The sequence below is a fragment of the Cuculus canorus genome, chromosome 1 (genome assembly GCF_017976375.1).
Source record: "Cuculus canorus isolate bCucCan1 chromosome 1, bCucCan1.pri, whole genome shotgun sequence".
NCBI lineage: Eukaryota > Metazoa > Chordata > Aves > Cuculiformes > Cuculidae > Cuculus > Cuculus canorus.
This window is the reverse complement of record NC_071401.1, coordinates 68,138,604-68,161,286: the sequence shown is the minus strand read 5'-3', so window position 1 is coordinate 68,161,286 and position 22,683 is coordinate 68,138,604. Positions and strand designations below refer to the sequence as shown.

At 38.6% G+C, this 22,683-nt stretch overlaps 1 protein-coding gene across 3 annotated transcripts in view; it reads right to left on the bottom strand.

Annotated features, from left to right (window-relative positions):
- Positions 1-3,046: 3,046 nt before the first annotated feature.
- Positions 3,047-22,683, bottom strand: part of REV1 (REV1 DNA directed polymerase) — a 61,719-nt gene continuing 42,082 nt past the window's right edge. For 2 of the 3 annotated variants that reach the window (XM_054063984.1, XM_054063988.1), the window contains exons 13-23: positions 21,554-21,774; positions 20,393-20,565; positions 16,322-16,424; positions 14,655-14,811; positions 14,166-14,368; positions 11,422-11,655; positions 7,243-7,351; positions 5,953-6,164; positions 5,618-5,774; positions 4,692-4,794; positions 3,047-3,452 (exon numbers count right to left, since the gene is read on the bottom strand). In XM_054063984.1, the coding sequence (XP_053919959.1) occupies positions 3,341-3,452; positions 4,692-4,794; positions 5,618-5,774; positions 5,953-6,164; positions 7,243-7,351; positions 11,422-11,655; positions 14,166-14,368; positions 14,655-14,811; positions 16,322-16,424; positions 20,393-20,565; positions 21,554-21,774 (1,784 nt within the window). In that variant the 3' untranslated portion in view covers positions 3,047-3,340. The remainder of the gene's footprint in view (positions 3,453-4,691; positions 4,795-5,617; positions 5,775-5,952; positions 6,165-7,242; positions 7,352-11,421; positions 11,656-14,165; positions 14,369-14,654; positions 14,812-16,321; positions 16,425-20,392; positions 20,566-21,553; positions 21,775-22,683) is intronic. The other variant, XM_054063993.1, reaches the window with a different exon arrangement.

The window sequence follows — 22,683 nt, the reverse complement described above, 5'->3', positions numbered from 1 at the left end:
ACTTAAGAACCCAGAGGTCCAATGTTGTGGTCTTGATGTATTCTTGATTGTTGCCTCAAATGTGGAAGGGTGTTTTTCGTATAGGTAAAAACTCCAAGGACAAGGATCATGCTATTTTTGGAGGTTGCTGTCGTGGGCCTTGGACCTTCACTAGAGAGCAGCCCTGCAGAGGAGGACTTGGAGTGCTGGTTGATGAGAATCTCAACATGAGCCACTAATCTGTGCTCACAGCCCAGAGGACCAACCGTGTCCTGAGCTGCATCGGCAGCAGGAGGTGGTTCTGCCCCTCTGTTCCTCTCTTGTCAGACGTCATCTGGACTACTGTGTCTGGTTCTGGAATCCTCAACATAAGGATATGGAGCTGTTGGAATGGGTCCAGAGGAGGGCTACAAGGATGATCAGAGGGCTGGAGCACCTCCCAGAGGAGGACAGGCTGAGAGAGTTGGGGCTGTTCAGTCTGGAAAAGAGAAAGCTCCAGGGAGACCTTAGAGCAGCTTTTCAGTACTTAAAAGGAACCTACCGGAGAGTGGGGGAGGGGCTCTTTCTCGGGGAGTTCAGGGATAGGACAAAGGGGTTAATGCTTTTAAGGTAAAAGATGGGAGATTGAGACTAGACATCAAGAAGAAATTCTTCACCATGGTGGTGCTGAGGCACTGGCACAGGTTGCCGAGGGAAGCTGTGGCTGCCCCATTCCTGGAGGTGTTCAAGGCCAGGTTGGATGGGGCCTTGGGCAGCCTGGTCTGGTGGGAGGTGTCCCTGCCCATGGCAGGGGGTTGGAACCGGATGATCTTTAAGGTCCCTTCCAACCCAAACCATCCTATGATTCTCAAGAGCTTTAAGGAAGTGCATGCCTGTTGAAAATAGTATTTAAGGGCTTGAAGAGATCACTAAGGAAGAATGGAAATACAATTGCAAGTGGCCTCAGTCAGGTAAGGAACACTGACAGTCCTGTCTTTTAAAGCAAGACCTTCTATTTTCAAGCATGCCTTGCACTGTGCTCACACAACCAGCGCCACCAGTGCTGTGTACTTGAAAGCAAACTGGTAAAATACCTGCTTGAAGGTCTGCAACTCTGTTTCTGCGTGAACAGTTTGCATGTGTTTTCTTAAAGTGGAGGGAAAGGGGAGGAGGCAGCCTCAAAAGCAGCTCCTAAAGGGGCTCTGAAAGACCCAAAAGACATGGGCAGCTCGATTCAGATAAGCTCCTGCTCCGTGTAGATACAAAACTACAAATGGATGCAGTTCTCTAGATGGGTGTCTTATTAAGCAGATCAGAGTTGGGAAAAATCAGTGTTACCTTATCACCAACTCATTGAGCCTGGAAAGAAGCTCTTGCAGTCACTAAGTCACCACTGGAAGCTGGTCTCCAACAGGCCTCTGTGTCACCAATCACCATGCCCAGGGCCTGCCTGCCCAGGTCCTTTTCAATCCACTTCCCTTATCTCTAGCCCATACTTCACAGCTTGTCCAAGAGGATGTTATGGGAGATATTATGGAAAGTCTTAACTGAAGTGGAGGGAAACAACATCTAATGCCCTTCCCTCCTCCATCACCTTGTTGCAAGAGGCTGCCAGGCTGGCACCTCTCCCAGCATACATTACAGAAACCCCCCCCTGTGGCTGCTGTAAGCCAGGTGCCTGTGGCAATCCCTGCTCCAGATGCACGGCCAGGCTTGGCTAAGCCAAGTGCAGCAGTTCCCACCCTATGGTAATGGGAGATGCTTCCAGCTAAGCTGGCGGTGCAACTTCTGCTCCAAGGGCAAGCTCCAGTTTGCATTCCAGCTTTCAATTCTACAGTCGGGTGGGCCTGTACCCATACAGGATTATAGAATTGCAGAATAGTTTGGGTGGGAAGGGACCTTAAAGATCATCCGGTTCCAACCCCCCTGCCATGGGCAGGGACACCTCCCACCAGACCAGGCTACCCAAGGCCCCATCCAACCTGGCCTTGAACACCTCCAGGGATGGGGCAGCCACAGCTCTCCTGGGCAACCTGTGCCAGAGCCTCACCACTCTCATGGTGAAGAATTTCTTTCTAATGTCTAATCTAAATCTCACCCCTTCTAATTTAAAGTCATTCCCCTTCATGCTATCACTACACGCCCTTGTAAAAAGTCCCTCCCCAGATTTCTTGCAGGCCCCCTTCAGGTACTGGAACGCCGCTATAAGGATTATATGGCGTACTTCAGATTTCCTTCCCCACTCCTTCTGGTCCCGTGTCATTTCTTCAGAATAGGAAAAGCCTTTTTCTTACCACCTGGCTTTTCTTCAACTGCTCTTCATTCTTCCAGGCACCTGAACAGCTTTGCTTCAGTGCACGGGGCCAAGTATTACTGTATGAGGCCTGGTGGACACCTGGAAAAAACAAGCTTGCCCAAAACACAAACTGTAGAGGTGCAAATGTGCCCCCTCTCTACAATGGGCACAGGTAGGGCAGGTTATTTCAGGTGCACACCCACATTTGAAAGACATCTGCTACTCATTACAACCTAATTTGTAATGGAAGCACCTATCACAGGCTGGGGAGAACTATGGCATTTTAAGAGTGGAACGTGGCTTTATTCTGAGCAGGAGCAATGCCGAGGAGTAACATGGGCTTAACACCGCTCTGTGTCAGCTACTCCCTAGCTCCTTAACAGGGCTGCTTTTGGGTAACTGTTTAAAGACCTCCATTATTTTTCCTCCCTGAGCACGCATCTCCAGAGGTAACAGAACACCTTAACACACAGAGCTCCGAGCAATTACGCTTCAGCTAGCACTGTGTGTGCTTCAGGAGTGACTGGGCCATGCTGGTTTCTGTCTTTGGAGAATGAAATTGAAAATGAGCCAATATTCTTCCTTTAGCTTAAAATCTGCAATACAGTCAGGGGAGAAGAAATAGAGCGACGGGGGGAAGGCAGAGCCATCTCCTACGCAGACTGAGGCAGCGTCACTGTGTACAACTCTGAGAAACGAAGTGAAGCTGCGGCTGTAACAAAAGGGGTTGGCGATATTCAAACTGAAGCATCACAAAATAGAATCAGTACAAAAATATACATACAGTTCTTTATTAAACAACTGTAAACACTTCACTGTAAAAATCCATAAAACTTTATAAACAAACATTTTGTAAATAGATTCTATACTACAATAAAAGAATTTTAACACAATTATTTACATGCAATACTGACAAATTTGGCACTTTCTGAAAAGAAATGTACAAAACACTTTGTTGTTTAAAAAGAAATTTGAAATTATAAAAACTCAGGGCATTACTATCATGCACTTTGCAAATACCTCACAAGCACTTATGGCACAGCTAGCAGAGAGCTCCAGGCTCTCACCAAGCTCTTTTCTACAAGTTCAGATAACTTTTAATGTGCTTCCGTAAGTTTGTTGTAAAACTACCTGAACATTGTCAAGAATGAAGTCAAATGCCATGTTCCAAACCGATTCCACAGATGACTGCATTAACCTGGAAGGGAAAAGGAGGAAAAGGGAGAAAATTACCATTACCATTACAGTCCTTTCTACAAAAAGTTTTGGTCTTCATACTAGAAAACGAGATCACAACACTTCACAATGAATACTAATCTTGGTGAAAGCCCTACATCTTCCTTATCTCTCCTCATCCCAAGCCACACAAAGTACTTTTTTCTTCCAATGAAAGCCAAGGGTGATTAAAACATTTCAATAATAGGGCACTACATTGCATTTATTGCTAAACATGGAACCAAGTAATGGAGGCCCACTGAGAGCCATGAGTTACCTCTATCAGCATTCAGCTGTTTCTATAAGCAAATCACGCAAATGCCTAACGGAAACAAAGCAGCTCTGTACTTTCAAAAATACGCTCTAGGTCACCATTAAAGAACAGCTCCTACTAAGAGGGCTCCTACACTTACAGCTTTGGAACACATAACACCAATATCCTATGGACAACTGTGTTTCATCCAGCTCCCAATGCCGTGCCCCACAATTGTTACCAGGCTTTGGAGAGACACACGGCCATCAGGGCAAATCTCACATACAAGGATCAGGAACAGGACACTTTCTGAAGAGTTTTATAAAGAAGGTATTATATGGCATTGTACAAAACAGTGAACTGCACTGTGCGTTGCGCATTTTCTGAGGGGGCCTAAAGACATCCCATAATGCAAAAGTACAGCCAAGTATTTGCATTGCTGCAGTCTTTTGGGTGTTGATTAATTTTGTGAAATAAACACTTCCCAGACGTAAGACATGGAAAGCTGAGCTATGTAGTTAACTATCAGTTAGTAAGTAAGTCATAAATAGAACTTGGGCCTCCTGACTCATGGGAAGAATAATAGCAGCACAATAACTAAATAATAAAAGTGGATTTCATAGGTTGGAGAGGTGAGACAGGACCTGGATGCAGCAGGAGAATGAAACCAGAGGAAAGATCTAAGGTGACATGAAAAATGAATGAAATAGGCTGAAGAAAAAAACCTCTCTCCTTTGTCTGGAAACAAAAGCCTCTGTAGCAAATACTATTAAATGCTACTATTATTTCGTCACAAATTATCCATTTATGTGCCCAGCTTCTCTCCACAGCCTTCTAAATTTGGGAGGAAAAATATTTACACTCATCGATGTGATGTCTAATAGGCTTGTGGCCTCATGTTAAAGCATCTAGCGCGTAAGTGCTAACAGAAACAGTCTTAAGTGTCACCAGTACTAGCAAGTAAGCTACCTTTTCATGTACTTAACCACCAGATCTAACTTTTCCAAATCCTTTTCTTCTATTAGATCAGTACAATACTTCACAACCTGTAGAATGTCTTCTTCCATAGGATCTGTAATAAAAAAAAAAAGAGAACTTTTCTTGAAATGTACTTAGAAGATAATCATAGAATAATTGGAATATCATGGAAAGAAATTCTGCAGTGTTAGCGCAGAAGGGTCTCATCTGACAATTGCTGTATTCCCACACCTCTTCCCAACATCACAAGCAGTGTACGTAAAAGGACTGCAAGTCTTGAAATACCTGTCATAGAACTCTTCTTTTGTTTTTGTTTTTTTTCTTCCCCCCCCCAACCTCGTGAGAACAAATGACAGCCAAGCTTGTATTAACCAAAGGGAAAAGAAATAGGGATTTAGAATGGAATGGCTGCTTTGAAACTCTTAGTAGAACAATAATGTCCAGGGTATGGAAGATCTCAAAGGTCAGATTTCCTGAGACATTAAAGCATTGCTAGTTGACAAAATGTTAAAATTCAAATCACAATTTAGCAAATGATGTTATGCTTTTAAACTTTATCCTATAGAATTCTTTCCAGTAGTTATTTTGAAGCGAACTGCATGCCTCTAAAATGACATCTTCATAAGACTAATTCCCTCTCAACAGCTTTCATCTTAGCTGTTGAAATGTGTTGGACAAAATAAGGAAAGCCTCTCACACAAATAACATCAACATATAAGACAAGGGCCTGACAAATGGGCTGAAGGGACAGCAGGAAGAATCAAGTTATGGCAAGACTGTGAGGCAGTATGGCTTCAAGATTACTGTGAAAAATGACCAGTAGAAGGAAGAGTGAAAGAACAAAGGACAAATAGCCTACTAAAAACCAGTTTCTCTTGTGATGGACGCATGATCATCACTAGCAAGGCATCCCGTACCTGAAATAGTTGTAATCCATTCTTTCAACAACGTCTTTACATCACTGAATTCAACAGCACCAGCCAGGTTGGGTGCTTGAGGCCTAAAGGAACTCGACTGTTCAGTCTGCAGAGCTGATGGGCCCGAAGAATCTGAAGTTGATGGAATTGCTTCTGGCTGTTCCAAACATAAAAGTTGATAATGCTCAGTCTGACAAACACTGTAATACTGTATACATACATAGATAAGCATCTAGTAAAGAAGCCAGCGAAGAAGCCAAGCTGCACCTGTGAACACGGACTAAGTCTAAAGAAATGGGCCCAGCTTTACTGGAAGCTGTTAGTGTTAAAATTACCTGAGCAGCTGCTCCTTCTTGTTTCAAGAAACCATCTATTAGCTTCTGTGGGCTTCCAGATGTAGCCAGCATGTTTTTCGCAGGGCTCCCAATGAGTTTGCTTTTCAAAGGACTCTGAACCTTTTTTACAGGACTGACTGCATTTTTTTTCCTGATTTTTTTCTTATTTTTCGTTGTTGCTTGCTTCAGGTGTAGGAAAGGATTTTTTGACACTGAAAAACCACAGAAAGAGTCAGTGTTGATACATTTAAAATTTAATACTTTTCCATTGAAAAGGGAGGCTCTGTATCTTCCATAAAAATCAATGGATCAACTGGGAGAACATAACCTAGATAAAGCAACTTAACACTCACATGCCATTCCAGATACCAGCAATGTTTAGTTATTTGAAAAGCACTGCCAGATATTAGTGCACTCAGAGGATACTCAGCTATTCATAAGCCTTTTAATATCAAGCACTTCAGCACTTGAATATGAGCAGCTGGTGAAACCCGAAGCCTACTGGGCAAATTGCCTCACCTCGGTCAGAGCACCACCTCACCTAGATTTCCACTAAGCCTCCTCACCAGTGTTATCAGCAAAATCAGCAGCGAAGGGCCTCAAATCTACTTTTATCATAGTTTACCAAGGAAATCACTCTCATTCCATCATGCTAACGTATCTGCATTAGCCCACTGACTACGAAATCAAGGTTTGATTATAATAATGCAGTAATTAACTGGCAATGAACCCAATGACATTTCCAAGCTATTTTATGACAAAGCAATGCACAAGGAATTAATCGTATTTCTTTCCACTGATTACAAAAATGAGAGCTGGATGATCAGCTCAGAGTAAAACCTTCTGACTGTCGCACACATGGGGAGATGTATCATATCTCTAGTTGCCTGAAACCCATACCAATGCTATGGGTTTCAGGCGACCATGAGAATGCTACTTTAATACACTTTAACTAACTTAAGTACTGGAGATGTAGTACTTTAAATCACGAGACACATCAAGTTTACACTCCATTCTGCAAACATATGGACATGGGTAAGTTTAATGCCACAGTCCCAATGAATTAAATTGATTACCCATTTAAGTAAGGCTAGGCATCTGTTTGCAGAATGGGATCACAGCTGGTTGTAGCTGACAGTTTGTCAAATATAAATACAGAAATTCAATTTAACAGTGCATCTTCACAGAAGCTTTGGTTATTTTTTCCAGTTTGTTACTTAGGGTTGCATCAATCACTTTGAATAGCTAAGAACTCCTACACAAAACTATTGTACAACTATATATACTCACCAAAAGCGTTAGCAGGTTGCTGCTCTGACTGCTTTTGCCTTTGATCATATGCATCTTTCAGCTCCGCTTGCAACTCAGCAGGTAGTGCAGCAAAAACCTCAGGGTCCACCTGAGCAGCAACAAAAGATTAATTCGATTATTTTACCAGTGAGCAACACTGCTTGCTTTCCTCTAGGTCCTTCAAATAAGAATGGCATTTGCATTTTATGCTAAGCAAAAATAAATGAAATAACTGAAACACTGTAAAATATATTGCACAGGTTCTCAATGTACTTTGGCTTGTAAAACACATAAAATTTTCCTTTCAGTACTCTTAATTATTTAATAAAATTACTATTTATGGGCCTATAATACACTAACCACCTTATTCACCGCTATCTTTATTCACCTGCTGATATACAGTACAGCTATATTAACAGCACAATTAAGCCTAACTCAGAGAATACTCCCTTCACATTTCCAAAGTCAAGCAGTGTGACAATCAGACTTTTGTTTCTCCTTTTCTTTTGATGCATCTATTTCCTGGAGGCTGCTAAACTCCTCAAATAAAATACCCTTGGAGATAGACTCCCTTCTTTAAGTTCAGCTACCTCATATTTAGAACTAGTGCAGAAGGGTTTAATTTCATTCTCCCGCAGTTGTCTGCTCCTTGTTTGACTGATAAAACCACAGTCCCTTCCCACTGACCTAGGGCTGTGAATTCTAGATAGGAAATAATTTCTTGCCAACTGCCATACGTGCTTATCTATACAAAATAAAATGTTGTGTACTATGAGTTACCTTCCCTCACTGTGTGTCTGAAGTAGCAAATTAGTGACAGACTAGTCTTGTATTCTGAGTTTCCCAGTATAACTGGACAGTGTTTTCAGCTCATAATCTGCAAAATCTAATTCAAAAAAGCAAACCTATCACTTAGAGGATTAAATCTGCCCAGTGAGTGAGTGCCCTTCATTTCAGTGGTAAAATCTAAAGATGTGCACAAACAAAACAAAAATGTATTCAAAATTACTACTGTTCTAAGGACCTAATACAATTTCTGCCATTATTTGAGATATTGCATTTATAATATGTAAGTATGCATGCATATTAAAAGTTACCTCTTACTTTCAATAGAAAATTGGTATTTTTTTAAAGCCAAAATATGTGTGTTCTGTCAGGAAGGTAGGCTGTGCTATTCACACATATGATGTCTAAAACACACAGATAATAAACATAAACATTCTCCCACAGGTAAAATCAATTTAGAACAACATTTTTCCTGGTTTTAGAACTCCATGTGCCAACACAAATTTTTCACCACACAAAAGATGCACTAATTAAAGGAGGAAATGGGAACCACTTTGATCTCAATTACTGCATACATTGTACAGACAAAAGCCTTGTAGCGGGATGTAGCCAATTAAGTCCAGAGCCTTAAGTTATTTTTTAAACATAAATTTCACTTCATAAAATTATTTATAAAAGGTGGGAGTTCTCTGTAAGCATTCGAGAGTCAAGAATTTGGGAGGCCCTGAATTAATACTGGTTTTTCTTTTGTGTGTACACCACTTCAGAATTCCTGTATAAACCACGCAGTACGAGGAACTGGGCATGTTTTTGTTATTCCCCTTATCACTGCCCTTTGAAAGTGCAACACGTGAAAATTCAGTTAAAGAGCCATCAGTCAAGTTCGTACGAATTCTACACTAACTAACTGGGCTTTCAGGTAATTTATTGTCCAGCCAGTGTCCTAACATAGTTTTCACACAGCTGTATCATATTCATATTATGTAATCGCTTGATTTCATAAATTCATATATTGCCTCAGAGCACAGCTATCAGTCTTTTTGATGTGCTGTATAAATTTCCTTAGAAGGAATCTATACCATGTTAACACAATGTAAGGACAAGGTGCAAAATCTGCCACCAGTAATTAACTCCACTATTACAAATGTCCTTCATTTCTAAGCATCTGTACTCTTTAATCCTTGCATCCTATCCCATTCAGCTGCCACAGAGACATACGGCTCTTCTAAATTTTAAGATTACTTCAGCAGCTGTTAGAAACAAATGCAACCTACCTGGATTTTTTTTATGGGAGAACCTTACCCAAAGGACATTTTCCACATGTTTCGTAGTGAATGAATCACTATCTGCCAATTAACTTGGCACCTGGTCATAAATGTCACAGTTGAGACAAAAGGAATGAAGGGTTGAAAACCAAACCTAAGTAAGCTAAAAAAGATGGCAGGGCATCATTTACATTTGCTGAGTGATGTAGCTTAAGTAGTCAATTTGGAGTGGCTCACAATATTTATATACACGAAACCTATTACTACTTAGTTCACTGTATCAGTCGAAAGAAAGTAATCTTAAATGTTTGTGTGCGCTCATACCACAAACACTCACAGAATTTTAACACTAAAAAAAATCTCTTGAACTATATTTAGGCAAAGATGTTCTTTTTGAACTAAGTTCACGTTTGATTTTAACACAGAAAAAATTTCTCCCATATTAATGAAATAGTTTTAACACTTTTTTTCCCCTCCAAGCCCAAGGAAACTATTCCACCATATTATTCTAGTTATTAAAATTGGACCCAAGTCAGAAAACGAAAATTGTAAATCTTAGTTCTCTTTTTGTCAATAAAGAAAGATGAATGGTTTTCAGAAGAAAATCTGGAGTACAAGCATAAGGCATTCTAAAACAGATAGTATGGATACCCCTGACAAATAAATAGGAAGTAGTAAATTCTTGAACTTCATCTTCAAACAAAAAGGCTGCTCTGCTAAGCCGACATTTTTGGATCAAGTAACAGAGTCACAAAATGCATTAGGAGATAGATAGAGGAAAACCAGTGCATTGGAGTGTGCAAATTTGGTATTTCTAAGACAACTTCAAGAAGAAATGCTGCTATAAAAAATAATAATCAATTCTCAACTACTCAATTAATAGATAGATAAAACATAAACACAACCTAAACGTAATTTATACAGAGAGCCACATGCAGTTAAAATGTACATGGAAAAAGAGTACCGAGTGGTACAACAAGTGCAGAGGGGCATTTTTAAAGCATAATTTAACACACAAGTCCAAGATAAATTCTTGCCTATGAATGAATGTAACTACATAGTTTAAAACAGCTGAGGTATGGAGGGCTCATGCACCATTCACACTGTATCTCCATAGGTGGTACTCAAGTTGCAGTTCAGGAATAAAAGCTGCCACAATTGTTTTTGAATCAATGAATGAGTGCAAAGAAATTTTAGTAGTAGAATAGACTACACATCTAAATAACAATTATGCATTAACTACAAGTTACTGAAAACAGGTCACAAATTTCCGTCCAGTTTTCTCTGGGTTCTTTGCCACCTAAGCAGCATTATGTCTTAGAGACAGCAACAAATATCTCTCTATAAACCTGACTAGGTGGTATCACTTCATTTCAGAACAGCAATGTAGCAATGGCACAGCAAATAGAAAAATAAGAATACTGCTCTATTTTAAATGATGCATATGCAAGATATTATATCTCTGGGTAACCCAATATTTGATTTTTAATTGTATTTTAACCCTATATTTGTTCAGCACCATCTTTGATTGGAGAGTGGAATAGCAAAAGCATCATTATTGCTACCTGCTCCACCTTCAGGCCTTTGTTTTGGGAAATAACTTTGCGCCTTCCTCATCCTGGACATGCTGCATGAGCTCCCTTAAAAATCATGGACATACGCACAATCTTTAGCCATGCCTGCCTTCCTGCCAGGTACATGATATAAACAATCACATCTACAAAAGCTAGCAGAGGTTGGCTTTACACCATCAAAACACCCACTTAAACAGAGTGAGTCTCCCGTGACTAGCTAAGCAGATTTTAAGACTGCTTCAGACTGATGGTGCAGCATTAACACAGCTGCAATGCAGAAAACGGGCTATTTACACACTGGATTGCAAAGCAAAGTGCAAATGAGGAGAGTTTACATTAAACAACAGCGACATATAAGCATACTGATGACTATAAATCTTTAATAAATACTATCATAGTAGTTAGGCTTAGAAGCACAGACTTTTAAAGATATTATAGGACCATAAATAACGTTGGTAAGTCACAGATTCCAGTAACGCTGTCTGAAGAAAAAGCTTTTAACTCTTTCTAAAGGTGGAAAGTCGATGTTCATTGATAATCTGCAAGCATCCTACCTGCGAGAAAGCTGGCAAAGCTATCACATTAATTCCCATATTGGTATTTGGTTCTTGGAGCTCTGGTATTTGTAAAAGCACTGTTCCAACTGGTTGTGACAGAAGTGCAGCGTTGCATCCATTTATTGGCTCCTTTTTGCTATCTCCATAATTCTCTCCTTGCTGAAGGGTGTATATTTGCTCTACTTGCTCTCGTAGATCAGGCGGCAGAGCTTCTAGCACAGACTTATCTAGCTACAAACATATAAAAATGTTTAGATTTTTCTGAGAAATAGACAACAGAGTTAATTTTACTCAAAAATTAGCTCTACAGACCTTGAATTTTGGAAAAAAAAAATGTAATTGTGTATGCAAACATACTTAGGAACCTCACAATTACACTTTGCAGCAGCAAAATGTAAAAATATCACTTAAGGCTAAGTAGTTCTGTAAATATGAATTCTCAGTTTTGTCTTTTCACAATATTCAGTGTTCTCATCACGAATCGTATCTAAGGTTCTCTGTTCAACCACCTAGTGATAAGGAAACCCAAATTCTGAGTTCAAATTATATAGGAAACAGGCTGGTATGAGCACTACATTGCTGTCTCGTAGAAAGCAGTCAGCAATTATGTTTCTCTATATAGTTCCAGGATACATGTTACTAATTTACTTTAATGATATCGTGTATGTCTGCATAGTCAGATTCTCGTCTCAGATCTTAATAACGAAATAAGCTTGAGATTCAATTTTTTTCTTGCCATAACTGGCACTTTCCACCCATTATCAACTTGAAACAATTAAAATAACCCTCAGTACCTAGAAGTTGCTATATACAATGACAGCTGCACAAGTGACACAATGAATATAACTGACAAGCAGACTTACAGAATCATTTTTCTCACAAGTAAAATTTGAGTCAAAGTATGCAGATAAATGACAATATTTGCCTGTAAGTCCTGCTAAATGAGATTCCATAGCAGTGTTGGAAAACTTTTATCTTTTACTTTTAATAAGAAAATTTCGAGTTTATGACCAGATCTTGGATTTACAAAGAACTACAAATATCTATGAAAAGATACCTGGCTTGTGGTAACTGAGAGGTCTGATGAAAGCTGTCTGTATTATTAATCTCTTCCGTTACTTATTCTACATTCTGTTCCTGTTCTCTCATTCAAAATTTGCTCTATATAGAACTCTATAAACATTTTCCAGAAATTCTGGGTGTAAAATATCTTGCTGGTGCTTCCCTAGCGCACCTTAGAGACAGCAGTATGGGCCTCACTCTCACCACTCCCTCCCCATACCCAATTCCATATTATAGCCTATATTATAATATGGATTATCAGCAGAAAGATGAGCATATTATGCCAGAAGGTCAACAAAGCTTTATGAACTCTACTGCACAGCTAGTGGATTTTACTTGTTCATACATATTCTTCTACAGGAGAATCTGAGCATACGGAGCTTTGCATTGTTCAATCAAATTGCTTTTAGATCCTGAGATAGCACGGGTACTGCATCACAGAAAAAAACAGTTCTTAGACAATAGCATAATTGGCTTCTAAAAGTGGATAAATATTTGAAGAAGCTGTTAAAAGAACATCAACAAATGCTTTCACAGATTTAAATTACAGAAATTACAATTACAGATTTTTACAGAGAAGCATGTAAATCTGCTTATACTGAAGATACCTGCAGCAGCTTGTTTATAGCAGACCATTATAGAAGATTTTTTCCTGAATAACATGTAGGGTGGAAATAAGGAGGTTCCTTCTTTGTGAAAACACCCCCTCCAACCCAACAGAAAGGCTGCACTTAAGGTTAAGATTGTTCTCCTCTCACCTAAGAGGTTATATCCTGCACAAATATTAAGCGTGCATCTTACTTTCAATATTATTTGAAGAAATTTTTAAAAAAGCACAGGAAGATGAATAATTAAATCTGAATAAATTCTTTTAGGCAGAAACTCAGAGCACAGCCATTGTGAAAGTACAGGAGGCAGCGTAAGACTAGTCGCTGTTCAGTTCCTTCTCACTGACTAAAGCTTGAAAACAGATTTATAGTGCAATTTAAAGACTGGTATAGAATACACAACTTCAAGAAATTATATGGAGAACACTACCTGATTATCATTTATTAGCATCTGTAGCAAAGAATATTGCTGCCATAAAGACTTATGGAAAACGTTTAGATGATCTGTCTTCATGAAAATGACACAAAGTACTTGTCAAAATTCTTCCTGAGCCACTCATCAGTGATTAAGCCTATCAGAAATAATTTTCAGAGCCAACATAAGAAAATGGGATTTAAATATCTGCAAAACATCATCATCTAAACACTGAACATTAACTATAGAATATGTCTAACTTCTCTGATGGAAGTTTTCCTGAAGTTTACTTCGTGTTTTTCATGATTAGGCTCTGAGCTTTGGTTGTGAAGGGTGGAAGGCAATGTTTTTTTAATATTTCATCCTCAGCATTCTTTCATTCCTGTTCCATTCTAGTCCTTGGGAAGGGAAAAAGATACTGGAAAATTAAATAGCTTTCCTTACAATAAATAGTATCTTTTTTAGTTAGGTTCTAAATGACTGCTTTTAAAAATCCTTTTATTAAGGCAAAATAGTTTGGCATCAATAACAGTTCCTTACTGTGCACTGTACTCTACAAGAGTGTAGTTTACCTTTCTTTTCCTCTATCCAAATACGACAAACAATCCCAAAGTTATTATAATATATTGCAGATGTTTCATATTTGCAAGTTTTACCTGGGAAGCAGATGGAACCTCAATACTCAAATTGAGCCTGGATTTTACGCTGATAGGAGAATGCACGCCATTGCATTTGACAGTAGACTCAGTGTTGTTAACATTAGAATTGAGACCAGATGTGAGATGGGTACCGCGAGATGGAAGAAAAGTGCAAGTTCTTGAATCAGAAGATATTTCAAGGTCCATAGCAGCCACAAACACTATACATATGAAAACAAAATACAAAATGACCATCTAATAGTTAAAAATACTTTGAAGTTTCAAGATACAGTGAAGCTAATTTCCAGTTTTCTTTGCTTAATCGTGTATACCATATACAGCATAATTATAACACTTTTGTTTGCAGCAGTAAAACATGTTCTCAAAGAGCTCATGTTAAATAACTCGTACTAGTATAATAGTGAATAAATATTCCAAAAGAGAACGTATGTTGGAGCTCGTCAGATCTGATCATCATCACACATGCGAAGTGCAACGCTTACTGACCTTCCTTATGTTCTTCTTCCGAGCACTTCTTTGCTTTCTGAACATGAAAAAGATCAATAACTGAATGTGATCCACCAGGTAAGTGTCCAGACTGTACTGCTGAGTTAGCTGAGGTGGCTTTACTGATGGGAACTAACTGCTGCACCTGAATTCCAACCTAAATCCAAAACATTAATACAGTCATTTTATTAAGCTTAAAAACGATGTTTAAAAATCTATAATTCTTTCACAATACCATTGCCTTCTCTGACACTGGTTGTCTGTTGTGGGTGGGGGAGTGAATGAATGCAAGTATGTTGAAGTACATGTAAATAGCCACTAAAAACATCCCAAACAAATCCCAGATTATCCATCACAACCCAACAACGAAGAAATTACATCGATAATACATTTTAACTTCTCTGATAATAGAAAAGCACTATGAACAGGATAATGAAACAACGTGTTTATTAGGAAATTTCTTAGACACTAACAAATATAGAAGTACTGATCAGAAGTGATTAGTATTAAATATGGCTACTGTGCAAGAAAGGAATGTTTTTTTCCTGGGGAAAATCTCTACTAAATCCATCACCTCAATGTACAAGTGGGAAAACCAATGTTTTTTATGTTCTGCACACAGTTCTCACAAAGAAGAACTGTGGACTGAAAAATTGGAAAAATTGGACTGAAAAATTGGAAATTTTGGAAAAATTGGACTGAAGTACTTTGGTGGAAGTAGTGTTTATCAGATGAGGGGTTCCTCATTTTGAAAGACAACCTCACTTTTCATTTACTTTTAAATACCAAATCAATGGGGGTTCAAAAACTGCATCCACCTAAGATGCGCTGGTACATTGTGCAAGTTTACTGCTCATCCTCTGTGATTATTAAAAAAAAGACAGCAAAGGAGACAGGCAGAAAGAAACTAGAAAAAGTCATGGAGAGACGATAAATATTTCCTCAACTCCAAGAAGAAACTCGGGCTATGGAGATGACTTTGCAAGCCAACATTGTGAATCAAACCCCTACTTTTACATCTAGATGACCAATAAATGCAGGTTTCATTTTAGAAAGCCTCTGTGCTCCACTGTAACAAACTGATGATGCCAAAACAGTCTTATCATTGGTTCACATTGCTATGACAAGACCATTCAGATGAGCAACAGTGTTCTAAAATAAACCATGATTCAAAATAGCTAGCAACGCACCTTCGAAAGGCCAGACCATAGCTGGTAACTCTTCTGGCTCAAAGACTTGCAGTCTAGAGCAAAACCTGCTCTGATCTGTATCTTTAATTAGCATTTCAAACAGCATTTTTATTAGTTACTTAAATAATAAAAGTGCAAAAGCTTACAGAAAGTTCTAAGACAAAATAAAATTTACATGTGCTAACAGAACTGCAGAAGATACAGTCTAACTTTGTTATCTCAGGCTGTGGTATGTTTTGGATCAATCCATACCACAATAAATTTTTGGTTTTTTACATTCATGGCTTTGTATCCATGTTTTTCAAAGGCAAACATACAAAACATAGTATCATTGCATAGCCTAATTTACACAGGCTTTGTATTATCTACACTTCTGCTTAAGTTTGGTTATCATCTACCCTGGAGAAGTGAAAATTTATAAAAGACAATGAATAATGTTAATAAAGACAACAAATTTCACATTTCCCATTAACTCACCCCTCGCATATCTGATATGTTGAGTTTCATTGTGTGAAACATATTTAGAGTTTCTTTCCCAATTACTTTCGCACTGTCTGTTGCATGGTCCAGAGTCACAGTCCTAACACAAAATAAAGTAGTATGGTTAGAAAGGAAACTGTTTCACAAATCCTAAAAACAACAATTCTGTATTTATTCCAGAGAGGACCTCAAAAGAAGGGCAGATCATAATTTCTTGGCATACAAAAACTGAACACTGCTTTTTGTTCTATGGTTTCTTTTTACAAGTAATTAGAACTACATGAGTTCTCCAGAAAAAAATAACAGGCTACTTACTAATCGAACATTCTCAGTGTGAGGTCCACACATTAATTTGTCAAATATAGCATATGTTTATACACATGCTATCTATTGAAGCCAGACAAAAATGTTTCACTTCACAGTACTCAAAGCATAAGTGCATTCACACACTATCTTCCTCTCAAGCTTGGTCCATAAAGAGTTTGCTCAGTATTATTTCAGCTGTCAATTGTCAAATGTCTACAGCAACGAACTCTAAAGGAGAAGCAGATACAGGCATAGGCATGCGCATGTGGATTACAAACAAAAAAGAACATGGATTAATGGTAAGTAACTTTAAACATTTCACACCTTACACTGTGGGCAATTTTCTGTAACAATTCACTTACAAAACTGCCCGGTTCTGAGTTTTACAAAATGCTGAGAGCCTGATAGAGCACTCGGAGCACTTGGTAGTTCTCGATTCTCTAATGGCATGACATTCAAGACAGATAAGGACAGAACCTCAGGTGACTAATCAAACACGCGTGTCTGATATAAAGTGTTCTCACCGATGTAACCGATGCAGTTTTAACTAATGGAGTGGGCTCTATGGATAAAAGGAAGTTCCACCTTGGTGTTTTGACAGGGTGTCATCCTGACAAGTTACTAAATACTTTGATGGTGTCTCCTTAAATATTACAGAGAAGTGTAGGATGGTCTAAAGGTACACATCATTTCAGAAAAATATTTTACAAAGGTCTATGCTTACTATCAAGACTTGATATCAAAGATGCAGTAAAATTAACATTAACATCTCAGAAGCTGTGCCTGAGAGTCTGAATCCTTTGTAGGACTATGATTATCATTCTAGGGAATCTTGACTTCTAGGATGGAAAAGCATAGCAACTCATTCACCTGTGAGGTAAGGGGGCAAGAAAAAGGTCATGAGTTATAGATACAGAGAAAATCTTAAACTGAAATAAGAGAGAAACTGGTCATGTTTAGCTACTGTAAATAAGCCCAAACTGTTGGATCTAGTCTGTACATGGGGAAAACAAAACTAAGGGAACATCACCCTGAGATAGTAATCCATTTACCTGCATGCAACTTCGAGAGTTTACCCTGCTGCTCAAAAGCATTTCACTCGACTGAACAGCAATGTGCTAATGAAGACAGTAATCCAGCTCCTGTATCATCAAATAGTGTAATTTGGATTGACTGAAGTTGCCAAATCCATCAGTAAAGCCAGAAGCAGAAATGGAGACAATGTAAAACAAGATCTTGGTGTCAGAACTGCTTCAGCTATGTGCGAACAACTTAGCATCCTTGGGTGCCCTCCTTAAATTACCTTAATGAAGACTACACAAATTAGGGAAATTTTAGGGCACATGTACATTAGCATGCCTGACCACAGAAAGTCCAAAGCACTGATCTGTACATGAGAAAGCAGTATGGCAATAGTTGCCAATAAAGGAGGAAAAAAGCTCTATGTCAATACAAAATACATCAAGCCTCAAAATACGTTCTTAGGCTATTAAGAGTACATCTTCAGCTCAAAGAATTCAGGATGGCCAGAAGACAAAAGTATAGACTGATGGATTTTCTTTTTGGTACACCCATCCCAAAAGGTGATAAGCTTCTCACAGTGAAAGGTCGGTTTTGTAGTTTCAGTTTTTAATAGAGCTGAATTGCATGTCACAAGCTCACAAGCATGAGACAGACCCTACGCATGCAAGTCCTACGGTTGGGCTCTAACCCAGAGAAAGAACACCCCTATCTATTCAGTTATCAGCAACCCTGAGCAAATGACCCTTCAGTTAGGAGAGATTAATCTGTTACAACAATCTGAGAAGGAGAGCAAAGTAGAGAAGACCTAACCTCAAATATGCAAATGCACCCTCATACAAAAGCCAGGATCAACTGCTTTGCTACAGAAGTGTCTGCCTGAAGAATAAATGTGTATTTAGAAGGTTCTGAGACAACTTTGTATGAAAACACATATAATGGCATGATGCTTACGCCCAGATTTCATTCTTGTGTTTTCAGTATGCAAGCATATAAATAAATTACAGATAAAGATAGAGATAAAAAAAAGATAAAGATTAAAAAAAATCTTTAGTCAGCATCATTCAGCTGAACAACAGGAAACAAAGAAGAATCAGAAATAACTAACAGGTAAGAGTAACAGCACTCCTTGTGGAAACTGAAGGTCCTACTCCTTTGACAGTGACCTACAACTGACTACCCAGGCAGAGTAGCTGGGTTATCCCACTTCACCAGGCAAGGGCACAGGTAGCAACCTCAATGCGATCAACAGTGCTGCAGTGAGACCAAATAGAAAGAGACTTTATTACTTTGATAAATGATCCACAAGAAAACAAAGGCACTTCTGATTAGGAAATTACAACTATATGAAAAAATGTAACTGTAAAGCTCAAGAGACAGGAACAAGTTGCTTTTTTGAACAGCTGAACGATGGGGCACGGTCTCTGACCTTGAGCTTTTAAGATTCAACTTTCTTAGCTCCACTTTCAATTTTCATTGTCTTTTCTCTTCTAGGACCAAAAAAACCCCTCTGCAGTATTATTGGTGAAACAACTGGAAGGACAGACTTGCCACAAAGAAACTTCTCTGCTTTAAGATGGACAAATGCAGTCCAAGTCATCTAATGCTGGCTCCAATCACCAGAATTCAAAGTGGCCTCTCAGTCTTCTGCAGCAAATAATTCTGCAAAACCTGCCCTAGTACCCACGCACTCTAGACATCCTTCCAGACAAGTACAAAGGCAATTTTCTTTCAAAACTGACTCCAACTGCTTCAATCAGCATGTGATCAACAACGTATCCAGAAGCCACAGAAAGCCCCCTCAAAAAAAAAGTAAAGCACGCAAGACTACACAGCTCAGGAAGAGGAAACAGTTTGCAGCCAGTCACTAAAGAAATAAAAATATTGCTACATGTATGTCATAGTGCAGGGTCTAAATACATCTCCTACAGGTACTGCAAAAGGAAAGCCAGCTCAAATATTGAGCAAGCTGGAGAGATGCATGCCAACATGTACCCTTTACATGACCAAACGGCTTTATTAACTAGTATTTCATGAGACTATTACCAAATTAAGGGCAATCTTAAACTACAGATCATTAAATTCAAAAAGGAGGAAGAGAAAAAACCTTACAACCCTACCAAGGTAAAAGTTTAAGTCACAATAATTCACTAAAAATATTTCACTAAATCACTTCCATTTTCAAGTAGCATCCACAGACATGCCAGAGTACATTCTCTCAAGAAAGCAATTTCAAACCAGAAAGAATACACTTGTGGAGTCTGATTCCTTCTTTCCCATTCGTGCTTCCTCTGAAAACTGCCAACTATTTCTGAAAACCACCAACTGTTGCCCAAAAACTTTCAACTTCCGCTATATTTTTTGCCCCATTTTCCTCTATGAACAAACTCAAAGGCAAAAGATGACTGTCAGAATTGTTCTGTCTTTCTCATTCGGACACCTCTCTTCCTTCCTCCTCCTCCCAATATGCCATGTTTTTTATCACTGGGAGGTTGACATTCCATACTGAGGACTGAAAGACCACATACGTACATCCCAAACACAGCGGACTTCTGATAATAATTTTCTACTTCTGATTACAATATTCTACTTCTGATTTTGGCACAGACTTAATATGTAGACAAAGAGGTATCAAGAACTTTAAAATTTCTGACCTATCTTCCAGTGAGTTTTGGTGCTCAATATCCTGCAGAAGCATGCTCATGCCTCCTACAGACCATTCTTTTTTCCATGCATAGTTACCTGGCGATATTATCACAGATTCCATGACCTCCGTATTTCGCAGGTTCCACTGGTGCCCCAGCCTTTCTGACCATAATTTTAAGAGTCAATCGTTTACCCTTCATACCAGCAGCTTCAAGCCTACGTTGGATTTCTTCCGAGAGGCTCAGAAGAAAAGCTTCTGCTTCCTTAGGCTGACGGGGAAAAACAATAGCATGTTTAGATAATTACTAGTTTTCAAATATTGAAGGTAAATCTTAAAGGTTAATGCAATCTACATTTTGTAAAATAAAAAGAGCAAGCTGACTCACAGGCAATTGCCTTTTTTAACTTTAAGTGTTTTGACTACATTGTAGGTTGCTGAAGTTAGACGAGAAGTAGACTCCTATTCTAATGCTGAAATAAGTAGGAAATACTAAGTCCTTATGGAAATAAGTCTTAAAAAATGTATTTAGAAACACCAACACAGAATTGGAAGTCTAATTTTAAACACACACTGAACTTAAAAGGAAAGTCTTTTTAACCATGAGGAAAGTCAAGCAGTAGAACAGGCTGCTCAGAGAAGTTGTGCAGTCCTCATTCTTGGAGGTTTCCAGCACCAGACTGGAAAAAGCTCTGAGCAACTGCTCTGACCTCACAGCTTCCTCTGTTTTGAGCAAGAAGCTGGAATACACATCATCATGAGGTCTCTCCCAACATGATTTTTCTGTAATTTCTAGAAATGCTTAAGCTCTTAACAAAGAGCTGAGTTATTTTTTAATACAATTTTGCCAACAACACTCCTTCCCCCAATATTTGTAGAAAGTCTAACAAAAATGCTGTACTGGAGCAGCTGGTGCTGGTTTCAGGCACTGGCATCTTTAAATAATCCGCATTTAAATGAAAGAGAATGCTAGGTGCTGACAAACCTACTGCAGTTCTCTTTTTCTGTACCAGACTTGTATAACGAATGCAGAATAGCCAGCTAATTTTGTGCAAGCTTCTTTTCAGTCCAATACTTTTGCAGTCTCTCCTCCCATTTTATCGTTTGGTCTCCTACTTCTTCATTTTCCTCATTTCTATTTGGTGGCTAAGATGGTGCTCTAACAGATCAAAGTGCAATCGAAAACAATCAGAATATGCTTCTATATATGCTACAGCTGAAAGAAGTCACTGCAGAAAAGAAAGAAGGCCTGAATTCACCTGTGTAAACCTTATTCCATAGTTGATTTCTGCGGAAACAGATTTCCTTTCTTTTTCTGTACGAACAGGTCGATCATCTAAACCACGACAAAATCTGTAGAGCATTTGTCCTGTTTTTGGACCAAATTCTTTTTGCAGTTTTGACATTGAAGCACATTGTAGATCTCCACAGGTTTTAATTCCCAAAGAAGCCAGCTTAGATTCCATTGTCCTGCCAACTCCTAACAACAAAGCAATTAGTTCTATCAAATATACACAATTCAGAGGAAGTCAGCTTTTTCACAAACAAAATTTCTCTTTTTAAATCTACATAAAAAATAAATTGCACTTAACAAAACATGGTTCAAATTGAAACTTTTTCTGTCTTCATCTGTATTTCTTTTATCTGTATTATATATTTAGTTTAAGGTGTCATACTGCAGTGTGCTTCTTTATTTCTGGGGAAAATGTGAATGACTCCTGCTTGCAAATCTTCTTGACAAGGTACTGCCTCTGTCACAGAGTATATACTCTGAACATCGTAACACTCAGTCCAAAAAAAGTGTACAACATGTAATATGTTTTGCCATCACACACAGGTGATTTAATCTAAAAGAAAACTAACAAATATTTTTACTACTGTTCCACTGGTTCCTACGTAGAAAAATAATATTTCAAGTAGAAGTGATAGCATATCTATATCACTTGTGCTCTGAATTACCAAGCACTGGAAATTGTAGGTATCCATGGCAACGGCACATATGTAAGTGTGATAAACTTAAGTATATTTCTGGGTTTCAGAGAGGCGGCCTGTTACCTCCAGAAAATACTAGCCCTATGAGTTTACACTACCAAAGTCAGTGAAAATTAGAAATCTCAGGTAATCTGCTTTTGTGTAAGCAGTATTATTGACACAAACACCAGAAAGCTTTTGCTATGAATACGCAAGTGAAATCTGAAAACTTTAAAATACACAAATCAAAGCATAGCACTATATGAACTATTTTCTGGAGGAAAAGTACTTCCCATAAGTTATGCCAGAGATACGATGCTGTGCTGTAAATGGTATTCGGCCATGGAAGAGGATACGTAACCCTGCACTTGTCTATGTATGCTATTCCTATCACCTTCCCATTTCAGTGTCTATTGCT